General features: G+C 41.7%; 1 protein-coding gene across 1 annotated transcript in view; it reads right to left on the minus strand.

Moving 5' to 3' along the window:
• KAT2B (lysine acetyltransferase 2B) overlaps positions 1-14057 on the minus strand; it is a 171915-nt gene that overhangs the window by 12874 nt on the left and 144984 nt on the right. The window contains exons 15-17 of the mRNA XM_075315293.1: positions 10396-10426; positions 8187-8250; positions 3619-3703 (exon numbers count right to left, since the gene is read on the minus strand). Of these exons, the coding sequence (XP_075171408.1) occupies positions 3619-3703; positions 8187-8250; positions 10396-10426 (180 nt within the window). The remainder of the gene's footprint in view (positions 1-3618; positions 3704-8186; positions 8251-10395; positions 10427-14057) is intronic.

The raw sequence follows: 14057 nt of genomic DNA on the forward strand, positions 1-14057 counted from the left end.
TGAAACCTTGTACCCATGCCAGCTATAGTTTATTTTATGTTGGTCTGTGAGGTGTGGTGTTCTAGACTTACTGGTGAAAGTTGTGCTCAGTGCTTGATGCGGTTGCAGACTTTACTTTTGTTGTTTTGTATCTTTCTTCCTGCTCTTGTTTTCCTCCTGAACCTCTTATTGTTTTTATGTGCATACTGTGTGACAAAGTTTTCATTTTCCATCTCTGTCTTTTTCTGTGTGTTTCATCACACTCCTGTCCCGTCACTCCTTGGTGGGAAGGGGAATCAGATCAGGACTGGTTACGAGCAGGGCTAGGAAAGAGATTCAGGCCTCTCCACCATCAGGAGTATCTCTGAAGTTAGTGACATCATAGGGTCCCCTAGCTTGAGGGACAGCCAAGAAGCACCGGTTCCTTGCTATCCCATAGTGATCGTGACATAAGGTTGTATGAAACACAATGACTATAGTAGCTCAATTATCAGCTGCTGCAAGCCAACAATGAAATTCAATGAAGATAAGAAATGGGGAGGAGTGGGTTAACTGCATTGAAGATAACTACTAGGGATGAGTGAGGACTTGAGCACTACCATGCTCAGGTGCTCGGTACTCTTAACGAGCAGTCGGATGAATGGATAGGCTCAACTAGTGTATCAAGTATAATTGAAGTCAATGGGAATCTCAAGCATATTTCCGGAAGATCTTTTGAAAAAAGGCTCAAGTTCCCCATTGATTGCCATTATATTACATAATTTGAGCCCGTCCTAGCACCCGACTGCTTGTTATGGGTATCAAGCACCTGAACATTGGTAGTGCTCCCTCATCACTAATAACCACACTAAACAAAATATAAACACAACAATTATTTATGCTCCTATTTTTCATGAGTTGAACTCAAAGATCTAACACTTTTTCTATGTAGACAAAAGGGCTTTTTCTGTCAAAAATTGTTCATAAATTTGGCTAAATCTGTGTTAGTGAGCGCTCTTTCTTTGCCAAGATAATCTAACCACCTCACAGGTAGCATTACGAGATGCTGATTAGACAGCATGATTATTGCACAGGTATGCCTTAGGCTGGCCACACTGAAAGGCCACTATAAAATGTGGAGTTTTACAGTATTGGAAGTGGTCAAGGGAGGGGGAGGGGGCAGAAAACCAGTGAGCATCTGGTGCGACCACCATTTGCCTCACGCAGTACAACACATCTCCTTCGCATAGAGTTGATCAGGTTGCTGATTGTGGCCTGTGGATTCTTAGTCCACTTCTCTGCAATGGTTATGTGAAGTTGCTAAATATTGGCAGGAACATGATACTCTGACGTATAAGCAGATCCAGAGCATCCCAAACATGCTCCATGGGTGACATGTCCAGTGAGCATAATGGCAATGCAAGAAATGGGATTTTTCAGCTTCCAAGAATCCAGGCGACCATATTCAGTGTGGGTTAGTGCCTACGTGCTTCAAATCATCCCATTTCTTCATCAAGACAAACCACAAGAGCAAACAGCTACATTTCACTATTCCTCCACTCAGTGTGTCTTGGACGTAATGAGTGACTGATGTATTACGGAATCAGGGCGTGCTGAGCTGTCAGTTTGGACGACTGAGCTGTCAGTCACACACCAATCTGGTGCTGGGGCATGCTGAGCTGTCGGTGTGTTGAGTGACAGCTCAATCATCCAATCTGACACTGGGAGGTGCTGGGTTTCTTCAGGCGTTCCCTGTGATTGCCCAGCTACTCAGCTGAGCAGTTAATCCTAGAACACTGCCAGTCATAGCATTCTGCTCAGTGGTTCTTGTTGGCCTACTTGATGTGCGCTCTGTGTTCTGATTTATTGCTACCAGACCTTGGGCCTTATCTTACTTACTATTTGTCTTATCCCTTACTCTAATCCACTAGCCTCCAGGTATTCTGACTCCAGACAGTGACCTGACTACACCTCTGTCTATCACCTTAGTCTTTCTTATGTTCCCTGGTATTTGACCCCGGAATGTTTGACTACCCTGCCTCACGACTTGTCTGTGTAGTGACTAGCATCACACTACACATACAAACTTAAATAGGCAACCCATTCAAATAATGCCATCAAACGGAAGAAGATCACATGGGGTGTAGGGTGACTCATCAGTTGTCAGTTTTAAAGAAGCTCGGCAAGTAGGGAGTTACTGCACACCCATGCGATTTTCCTCCTTTTGGAGCTATTATTTGAATAGATAGCCTATTTACGTTTGTATGTGCAGCTGTTTGTTCTTGTGGTTTGTCCTGATGAAGAAATCAGATGATTTTGAAACACAAAGACAATAAATGTGCTGAATATTCCTTGGTGTTCTGGATTCCTTTTTCTGCTTATCAGCAACAGCGCAATTAACCCCCTCCTCTCCATTTCTGTTCCATGAATTTCAAGAATAGCGTTCGTGAAAATGGATCAGTAGTGTACATTTATGATCACTGCTCTATTCACTCTTGTGTCTATGGGAGCAGTAGTGCATATGGATGAGCACAGCTCCTATAGATCAAGCATGCACATTTACAGTTTATTTACACAATGTTCACAGAACTCCTATTCTCATGGACAGTGACTGAACGAATCAGACCCCCAGAGATCATACATTTAACCATGGACAGGTAATTATTGTTATGTGGGGGTTGACCCCATTAAACCAGATAGTGCTTAGGATCTCTGGTCACTATATACAATCTGGTATTCCTTCAATGTCTCAAACAAAGGTAAGGCAGGCATTTCACAATGGTTAGTTCCCCATGAAGAGACCTTCAGGCTGAGCTGGTTGCTTGGAGGATGGTCCATGACCTTGTTTCCACATAGGAAACACTAAAATTGAGGCATCACATCAGTGAATGTGAATAGTTCAATTGGCGACTTCCATGATAGTAACATGAGCTGCTATATAGAATGAGTTTTTTGACTTGCTGACATGGGTTATATTTTGTGAACAGACGTTCTGGTAGGATTAATTATATTGTGTAATATTAATTAATTTTCATTAACAAAAAGCACCATTTAATGTATATCAATTTATAGGAGTTAGAGGGATTACATGGATTATCCATCTTCAATACACAAATGATGAGTTCCCTGATTTATGAAACCATTTATCCTTTGAATGTTACATATGGCGAGATCCCAACTCCATAAACAGTGAAGACCTTATTTATACCCATCATAAAACATAAGGTAAAACATGTTTTTTGCCATATAGACAAATGTTGAAGGCTTTGCCTAAACGTTCTAAGTTTTGTTTGAAGATCTCAAAGTTTCCGGTGGATTCTGCTCATAACGTAGGAGTAAATAAGATATTAAAACGCAGGTTTGATATTTCAGGGTATCATTTGGGGTTCTTCCTATAAAGCTATGAATAGAAATAGAAGGTAAATGTACTTTATTCAAACAATACATATGTCATTGAGAAGAGTCATAACTAAACTTAGGACTTTCCTCCTACAGTTACCGAATTCCTATGGTGAAGCTTTCCTTCAGCCTTTCTTTATCAGGACATATTGCCATTCAAAGTCTACACACATCTATTCCAAAGAGTGGTATGGAGCGTCTAAAACTGCAAATTATTAGGACGGTGGTAACCTTAATTATTAGGAAAATGCATGTCATTACCCATTGGAAATCTTATGACTTCATAATATCCCGGGGCTTCTGTTCTTTTCACAGGCTCCATAAAGGGCCATGCGCTTTGATGGCTCTGAAATAAGAAAACATTTGTGGAATTTTAAGGATAACAAAAAGTTAAAAAGTACTCACATATCGCTATTTACGTAGCAAGCCATACATACTCTTATTACTGCAATACATGCTACATTCATAGAAGAAATACCAACTGCGACTCCAGCTTTAAAAAATAAAATGTTATCAATTATTAATATTGGTTATTTACTTCATTGCCTTTCATATGCATTTAGATAAGTTTAGACATGTTAATAATATAGATATATTTTATGTTTTATCAATGCAAGGCCCTTATTTATATAAGTTGTAAAAAAAGGTGATCACCCCATGCTATCCCAACTCATGCCTCCCCATTTTAACTTGCAAAATCAATAAAAACATTTGAATCACAAATTACTTTAGTAAAGTTGTTATTACTCATTATTGGCTGACGCGGGAGGCAGGTACGCGATGTTAATCGCTCCCGTGGTGTCACACGGAGCGACGTGTGATGCCACGGGAACGATGAACAACCGTCGCCCGATTTCAGGACCGATATTATGGAACCTAGCGACCAGTACACGACTCATGATTTGTGAGCGATACTGCGTTGCTAGGAGGTGTCACACAGGCCGGCATCGCCAGCGATGCCGGATGTGCGTCACAAAAACCGTGACCCCGACGATCTATCGCACGATAGAGTGTATGGTGTAAAGGAGCCTTTACAGTTGTAGACAGAGTAGGAGTGATGAAAAATCGAGACGTTGGAACTTTAGTATACCGATTCCATAGCCCTAATTAATACTTGAGTTCACTAATAGCATACTACACACAGTGGCACTTTTTACATCTACCGTATGACTATCTTTCTGACGTCTCTAACATCATACCTTCCTCTGTCTGGAACAGAATCAAAACTGAATTGTGTTTCCTCCCTCTACCAACCTAATATTGCCATTTCTGTGGGTGGTTCTACCATAACATCCAAACAGCACGCTCACTGTCTTGGGGCTATACTTAACTCATATCTTTTCTTCACTCCCTAAATTCAATCACTCGCTCACTCATGTCACCTGCATCTCAAAGACATCTCTAAAGTCCAACCTTTCCTTACCTTTGACACTGGAACAACTCTTTATGTTGATTATTGATTCACTTTCATATACACTAAAGCAACTCTCTACTAATTGGACTGCCTCTTACTAAACTCTCTCCTCTTCAATCTATTCTGAATACAGCAGCCAGGGTTATATTTCTGTCCAGCAGCTACACTGATACCTCCCTCCCTGATCTAGCCATTGCACTGGTTACCCATCCACTACATAATACAATATATTTTGATAACTCTCACCCATAAAGCTCTCAACAGTTCTGCACTGCCTTATTTCCCCCCCCCCCCTTCATCCTACCCGTGCTCTCCATTACACTAATGGCTTAAAGGGGTTGTCCACTACTCAGACAACCTCTCCTCAATCAGAGTGTTTGCCCCTGTTAAAATAACAATGCTCATACTCACCTCTGGTGCGATTCCAGTGGTGTCAGCAATTACTCTCCCTGGGCTTATGTGCCATTGTTACGTCATGCGAGCCCCACACCAGATCAAAACTGGCTTAATTCTCCCCATCTTCAGAAGAATCGAACATCAAGAGGACGCAGCAGCTGCGGCTGGCTGCTCACTCCCTCTTGATGTTTGACACGTCAGAAGGCGGGGAGAGTGAAGCTAACGCTGATAGGGCACATGAGCCCTGGTAGAGCGAGCGCCGGGACTGCGGGAACGGCACTGGAGGTGATTATAAGGGATTGTTATTTTAACAGAGGCAAAAACTCTGCTTGAAAAGAGCTGTTCAACTATTATCCCATATCATCTAAACCGCACACTCCCATCTCAAAGACTTCTCTTATGCTGTGCCAGTGCTCTGGATTGCTGTACTCCAGACAATTCGGTTAATTCCCAGTCTATCACCTCACCTCACTCACCTCACCCTATTCTCAGGCCTCACTTTTCTTCAGAACCTGGTCCCTTTCTTTTTACTTTTTGTACACCCTACATGCACTAAGTATCACTTTCTATCTATACTTATACAGATAAGGACTGGTGACCATTTCATGCAGCATTAACTAAATACCCCTATTTATAATATTGATGACTGAACCAGACAATACAAGCACTGTTTACATTTGATGTGAACCCTATTTCTTGTTAGTTTGTAAGTTTGTGAGCAGGGCCCTCACATACGTTACTTGTTCAATATATTAATATATATGACATATATGTCAAATATACGTATTTTCCGGCGTATAAGACGACCCCCAACTTTTCGAGTTAAAATAAAGAGTTTGGGATATACTCGAGTGTAAGCTGACCCGAGTAATGTGCCCCTTGTTTAGTGATGTCCCCTGCTGTAATGTCCCCATTATTTAGTGATGTCCCCTGCTGTAATGTCCCCATTGTATTGTAATGTCCCCTGCTGTACTGTCCCCATTGTATAGAAATGTCTCATGCTGTAATGTCCCGTGCAGTAATGAGCCCATTGTGTAATAATGCCCTCCTGCTAGTTCCCTTCTGTCCTCTATCATGCAGTTGTTTACACACAATAAAAGATATTCTCACATCTCCTCCATTCCCGTGGTGCCTCCAGCTGCTTCTTGCAGTCCGCAGGAACACAGACCCCTCCATGATAGCATCCGGTGTACGGAACGGCCGCTGCAGGATGTAGTCATGGCTTTACTACAGTTGAATGCTTTATGGCGCCACAAAGCATTCAACTGCAGTAAAGTGCGTCCAATACACAGGGCCGCCGCTACTTTCAGCGCTTTACTGCAGTTGAATGCTTTGTGGCGCCGTAAAGCATTCAACTGTAGTAAAGCCATGACGACATCCTGCAGCGGCCGCTCCGTACACCACACGCTATCATGGAGGGGTCTGTGTGCCTGCAGACTGCAAGAAGCAGCTGGAGGCACCGCGGGAATGGAGGACAGATGAGAATATCTTTTATTGTGTGTAAAGCCATGATGACACCGTGCACCGGCGTATAAGACGACCCCCGACTTTTGAAAAGATTTTCAGGGGTTAAAAAGTCATCTTATACACTGGAAAATATGGTATGTGTTAAACGGTAATGTTTGAAAGGCACTGTGTGAAATGACGGTTTTATACAAATTCACTACTATTTATATAGTGGTTTAAATTTGGATATTCACACTTGGTTATAATCAACAATTTACTCAAAGTCTACTTATTATTAAGCCCACTAAATAAACAAGACACTAAAAATCTAAATCAAATATTTACATTTTCATTGCATGTCTTTATGTTTTGGGTCATATGTCTAATATTTGAAGAAATTTATTAAAAATATATCACACGTTTTATATCACATCTTTTTGGTGCGCTCTCAATATATTGGTCTATAAGGATTCTCCTTTGTATTTTCAGGGAGGGGCTATTAATTGCTTCTATTTGCAGCAGTTTTCCATGCCTTGTATTATAACTCTTAATAACTGCTACAGCCTGATATTTATTGAGATAATTTATTAATACCGTCTAATATAAGTTTGCACTGTGTAAAAATTACAGAGTATTGATAATTATGCCCCATATGCTGCCATAGATCTTGGAAAAGCTAAATTCTGAATGTTATGATCTATAAAGTGCACCCACACCAGCACCATACATATCTAAGTTATATCTGAAACACTGCTGCAGATCAATATCTAGCACCACCCCAGCGGTTTTTCTTTTATTTTCCCGCTGGAGAGGTGCTACTAATCTAAGCTCCCTGACTTTAGTCTTATTCTCACCCTCCGCCATCCTCACCCTCTACCGCCGCCGCTCTCATCAGTCTCCAGCAGTTTGTGACCTGCTGGATCTTTCTAGAGCTTGCTGGAACGCGCTGGAGGTCACTTTTCAATGCAAGTCTATGAGAGCCTCATTCTTCTTCTCATAGACTTTCACTAAGAGCTTGTGACCATTACTTCTGACTTCTAGCAATCAGAAGTTGGGATCACAAGATAGCGCTGCTGTGCAGGAACAGGTGAAAACAACGCCGGATGACTATAATACTGGAGTCAGAGACCTTGGATTAGAAGCACCACTCCAGCACTGAAAAAAAAAAACCTCTAGTGGTGCTTCAAGTCACATTGGTCATAACTAGTGCAAATTGAGTAATGTAATACCTTCAACTGGAGGAATATGCCATTCAACTAATTATATAATCTGAAAGGGAATCAGTCATAAGATCAACCACCAAAACCCACACATGCAGCCATGCAGGGTTCTGAAATGTAAATCCATCAACACCTTTCTGACTTCTATCTGTTGCTGCATTCTCCAGTAATTACCATGAAGTGCTATAGGTGTGAAAGATTACTTAAAAATACAATTCCTCCAACGTTTTTTTCCCCCCCAAGTCCAGCACCAGGCTCCTCAAATTGATTGAGCGCTCATACATTTTAAAAGGGGTTGATCTTATTGACAGGTTTCCTTTCAGAAGGAATATCAATAAGTGTTGTGTGCTCACCTTCACCTGCTGCAGAATATTCTTCAGGGTGTTATGCAGCTGATCTGCATCCTTTGGCTCTTTACTTGAAATAAAAAAAATATATAAAGCTCAAATGTAAAACAAGTATATATACAGTATACTATATAGAATATAAAAAACTGTACACCCCTCAGATTTTTATAAATATTTTATTACATAAAAAACTGTACACCCCTCAGATTTTTATAAATATTTTATTACATCTTTTCATGGGACAACACTTTGATATGACACTTTGATCCAACGTAAAGTAATCAGTGTACAGCTTGTATGACAGTGTAAATTTGTTGTGCTCTCTAAATAACTCAACACACAGCCATTAATGTCTAAACTGCTGGCAACCACTACGAGGGGCTGCTGATGAGTCTTTGGCTTTACCCAGAAAGAAACGAGATAGGATGATGAAACTTTACATGTATTCCACATACTCTCCACTGATGTCAACACACTTCTTACATTGGTATTCCAAGTTATGTAAGCCTAGCAAAAAGAAGGATTTTGGTTCTGCCTCAAACCAGGCATCTGTAGCAGCCATGGCATCAGAAATGGTGTGAAATTTGGTACCCTTGAGGTGTTTCTTCAGGTTTGGAAACAGATGATAGTCGGAGGGAGCTAGATCTGGTGAATAAAGTGGGTGATCAACCAGCTTTCGGAAGCCCAGCTCTTCCAGTTTTGCTGTGGTCGCTTGTGCAGTGTGAGCGGAGGCGTTGTTTTGAAGGAACAAGATTCCTTTTGACAGATTGCCGTGCCTTTTGGCCTTCAGAGCTGCCTTCAATTGGTCCAAACAGTCAATGTAATACCTTGCATTGATGGTGGAACCCTTTTGAAGGTAGTCCACTAGCAGCACGCCCTCCTTATCCCAGAACACAGACACCATCAACTTAGTGGCTGATTTTTGCACCCTGACCTTCTTTGGACAAGGAGAACCACTGTGCCTCCACTGTTTTGACTGCTCCTTATTTTCAGGGTCATACAAATTAATCCAGGTCTCATCCATAGTGACCAGTGGATCCAGGAATTTCTTATCAGTCAGGAAACGCTGACAAATGGCTTGGGAAGTTTTCACTCACATGCTTCTCTGATCTGTTGTCAAACATTTGGGGACCCACTTTGCAGATAGCTTCCTCATGTCCAAATGTTCATGGATAATGACACATACACGTTCAAGGGAAATCCCCATGATGTCTGCTATTGCTTTAGCTGAAATTTGCTGATTCTCCAGTATGAGGTTATGCACAGCATTGACGATCTCCAGAACAACAACCACTCTCATTTGTCCAGGACGTTCCTCATCATTGGTGCTAAAGTGGCCCGTTTAAAATTTAGCAACCCAGTTCTGAACTGTGGAATATGAAGGGCATTAATCCCCAAATGTCTGTGACATATCAACATGAATATCCTTTGCGGACTTTCCTTGCAGAGACAAGAATTTTATCACTCCTCTGCTCTCAGTTGCTGTGAATATCGCATTAGACTCCGCCATTTTGTTTTCCCACATGCGTAGAACACTGTTGCCATAAGCAACAAACACAAAATTTTTTAAAACATATATTAGACACATAAGGCTTTTATGTGATGTAACATTCGTTACCATAGAAACAAAAAAAAGATCATAAAGCCAAAGACTTATCAGCAGTCCCTTGTAAAACCAGGAAAAGGCTGCTCAATCTCTGGTTTCTCAGCGTTACATGTGCTGATGTTGGGCGCGGTCACAATATCATTGTTTACCTCTCCACACCTGTAGACAGCATTTTTTTTGTTATGTCATTGGCTATCATTACTATAAAATACCATCTATTGTTAAAATTGTCTCTCCACGGAGGAAGGAGACAAACTCTAGCATCACCTTTTGGAAGTAGCAATCCTAAAAGTCAAAAGTGACCGTTTAACGAGCCTTTTTATATGACTTAGGATTTATGCCAGATCAGAACCCCAATTTAAAGACACAGTGTTTCGAGGAGATTGACCCTCATCAGTGCAAAGTATGGGATCTGATCTGGCAGTATGAGAAGCTTTAGTGGGGTCTAAGGGGAAAACTTTTTTCCTTGCGCAGACCTGACAAACCAGTCTGGCTGCCAGTGAGGAGTCTTATAGCTGCACTGCTCCTCTGGGAAATATTCAAATTGTCTCTCCAGGGAGGAAGGAGAAGAACTCTAGCGCCACCTATTGGAAGTCTACTGTTATTTACCTTCGGTCTTTTGGCTTCCAGCCCGTTTCTCCTGAAAAAATAATAATACAAAGTTAGACTACATGACCATATTTATACGGCTAATCACATGTAACCTCAGTGCTGTTCCTGAATACTACAACCACCACATGAATAAGGGTACAAGTGTACAGGAGCAGACAAAGCTCACACCCAATCATTTATGGAACCGAAGACATACAAGTACTGCACGTATCAGTATCACCAGCTAGAGGTATAGACTACTTCATGATAATCTGTTAATTTCTTGTGTACTCCCTCTAGAGTCGGATGTTTCTGGCAGAGCCAGCTGATCACTTAATGGGGGACCCCAACGGATGATGTTGAGTTTCAACACCTGATTCACTTCTTCTCCAGGGAATAAGTCACCACCAAAGGTGTCTAGCAGCTGCTTTTTCCACTCTTCCCCCATTGATAACAAATTTCAACTTAAGCATGTGTATGGGAAATGGGGGCATGTCAGGAAAATAAGTTCTCACACAAACAAGCTTGTTCAGCTGCCTGCAATCTAAGGTATATGAGAACTTTTAAGGACCTTCAAACAGCTATAAAAATACCACCGCTTATCCAAATCATTAGTACTCAAAATGATAATTATGCAGAATAAGCTATAAGTTCAACTGTGAGAACCCACAACGGTCTATAGGAACAAACTATGCAACCAAGAGCTGGAAAGCCCTGTCTTGAATGGAGCAAAGTTGTGCATGCTTTATCTCCACCCCATCCATTGTCTGTGGGATTACTGGACAAAGCCAAACACAGAACTCTGTATGGCAATACCATAGACAATGAATGGAGCAAAGGTCGAGCATGTACCTGTTTTAGGGTGCCATCTCACTAAACGACGTACCAGCGATTCCGACCACGATACGACCTGGTCAGGATCGCTGGTACGTTGCTACATGGTCGCTGGTGAGCTATCAATCAGGCAGATCTCACCAGTGACCAGCCACCAGCGACTGGTGTAACGATGCTGCGCTTGGTAACCAGGGTAAATATCGGGTAACCAAGCAAAGCGCTTTGCTTAGTTACCCGATATTTACCCTGGTTACCAGCGTACGCTGCTTACACAGAATCGGTGCTCGTTGGTCTCCCGCCGTCAAACACGGCGATGTGTGCTGCACAGCGGGAGACCAACGAGCAAAAAATGAACCAGGGCAGTGTGTAATAATCAGCGATTTCACAGCAGGGGCCAGGTCACTGCTTAGTGTCACACACAGCGAGATCGCTGATGAGGTCACTGGTACGTCACAAAACCTGTGACTAAGCAGCGATCTCGCTATGTGAGAAGTACCTCTTATTCAGGATGGGCTCTGGTTCTTGAGTTCTACCACGCCATTCTCGGGATCCCTTTTGTTTAGTGAGTAACTTACTGTCTTTCTAATGACACTTCTAGTAATAGTTCCACCATATAATATAATATAATTGGCCATCTCTTTAAAAGATACACTTCTAAACATTTAAATTATACCACCCAGAAGGAGAAGCCATAACGTTATCCAAATCAAGAAAGTAGCAGGTGTCACTAAGATCTGCAAATGATCAATATTTCAAAAACTTAGCTTTAATCTGTGACAAGTGGGAGGGGCATAAAATCCAAATTGACAGAATTTTTTTACTCACATGAAACCTCAAAAATTGGATGAAATATTTTGGGATGATGGTGTGATACCTCCTGTTAATCAACATGTCAGTTATCGTCACTAGTGGTAAACTGAAAGGGACAGAACCCTTGAACTGAGAGACCTTAGTTTATCACTACGGCAGATCTAAACGGCAGAGACATAAACACTGTTCAACATTTAACCTCTAACTAAGACGTACACTCCCTGACAGAAGTTCTGTCGCTTATCCATGTTATGTAAATAAAAGCTTATAACCTGACTTTAAATTCATCCATTGGTTTTATAAATTACTCTTTTGAAAGCTGAAACCCTCCCAAATTTGGTTTAGGTTATGAACATAAAGTTGTTGCAAAGCTGAAATATTGATCATTTAATGAACACAGAAAGGTCAGATTTTAGCAACACAAAAGTTTTGTCGCCCACATAAAGTAATGTGAAATTCAAACAAATAATTAACTTCTAATACAAAGATATGTGGCATAACATTTGTGAATGAAGTTGTGGTGCTATTAGAGCCATATTTAATATTTTGAGTGACTTCCATGAGCTTGAAGGACTGCATCCATGAAGTTCAACAATGATTCATACAATTTATTGATGAAGTCATCAAGAATATTAAAGAATGCAGTCTTCCATGCCTTCCAGAGTTCATTTAGATTCTCGGTTTCGTCTTCCAAGCTTCCTCTTTCATCATACCCCAAACATACTCAGTGATGTTCATGTCTGGTGACTGGGCTGGCCAGTCCATGAGCACCTTGATCTTCTTTGCCAGGAGGAACTTTGTTGAAGAGATAGATGTATGAGATGGAGCACCATCCTGCTGCAGAATTTGACCCCTTTTATGATTGGGAATGTAAGAGGTACCTAATACTTCTTGATATTTTAGGCTATAGATATTGCCTTCCACCTTGCAAATGTTTTGCACACCCCCATCCTGAATGTAACCCCAGAACATGATCTTTCCACCACCAAACTTAACTTTTCTGAGTGTATTTTGGATCCATACAGGCTCCAGTAGGTCTCCTGTAGTATTTGCGGTAGCTGTAGTGTAATTCAACTGAAGATTCATCAGAGAAATTCACCTTCTGCCACTTTTCCAGCGTCCATCTGTTTAGCAGGCTGTGGGACTTGGCAAATGCCACACGGTTTTTTAATTGCCTTTTGTTTAGTGCAGGCTTCTGGGCACGGATTCGACCATGGGGGCCATTTCGAGACAGAATCCTACAATCTGTTCTCGTTGACACAGGGACTTGAGGTGACCAGGCCTGTTGGAGCTCTGCTGCAGTGGAAGAGGGGCTGGCTTTGGATTTTCTAACCAACAAACGTTCCTTCTGAGCAGTTGTCTTGCGGGGTCTGCCGGACTTGGGCTTGTCAAAAACATCTCCAGTGTCTTCAAATCTTTTTTTAAATTCTTTGTACTTGACGCTGAAACACATTAAAGGTGCCAGCCACCTCTGCAGTGGATCTGGTCTTCAGCCTCTTGATAATCAAGGCTTTGGTCACAGGGTGGATTTTGGCATGTTGTCAGAGGTCAAGTTGCAGTTCAAGTGAAGGTCTGGGGTTCTTTTTTTACACATCCACTAATTAAGCGATCAATTAGTGAGCACAGGTGAGGAAGTAAACTAGGATTGCCAAAAAAGAAGTACGGGTGTGCACTACAGTCGTGTACCTTGTGCTGGTGCCCGGTAGGAGTGAGACTAGTACAGTAAGAGTCAGCCACTGCGCAGGATCCTGGGTGCTCGTGGAGACGAGGTAAGAATCCAAGAATTCCAAAGAAGAAATGAGATCACGGCACTCACAAGGAAAATCCAAATTGTTCTTTATTCAAACTATGAAGTGGAGTAAAACAGGGGTAAGAGAGCCGGGTGCCAGCTCCCTCAGGACGACGGCCGTTTCGTACCTCCTGGTACTCCACGGGTCCACTACCTGTAAACTAGGATTGGGTGCATTATATGACAAGGTGACAAAAGTTTTGTCTTGCCAAAATCTGACCTTTCTGTGTTCAATAAATGATCAATA

Source organism: Anomaloglossus baeobatrachus, chromosome 6, assembly GCF_048569485.1.
Source record: "Anomaloglossus baeobatrachus isolate aAnoBae1 chromosome 6, aAnoBae1.hap1, whole genome shotgun sequence".
NCBI lineage: Eukaryota > Metazoa > Chordata > Amphibia > Anura > Aromobatidae > Anomaloglossus > Anomaloglossus baeobatrachus.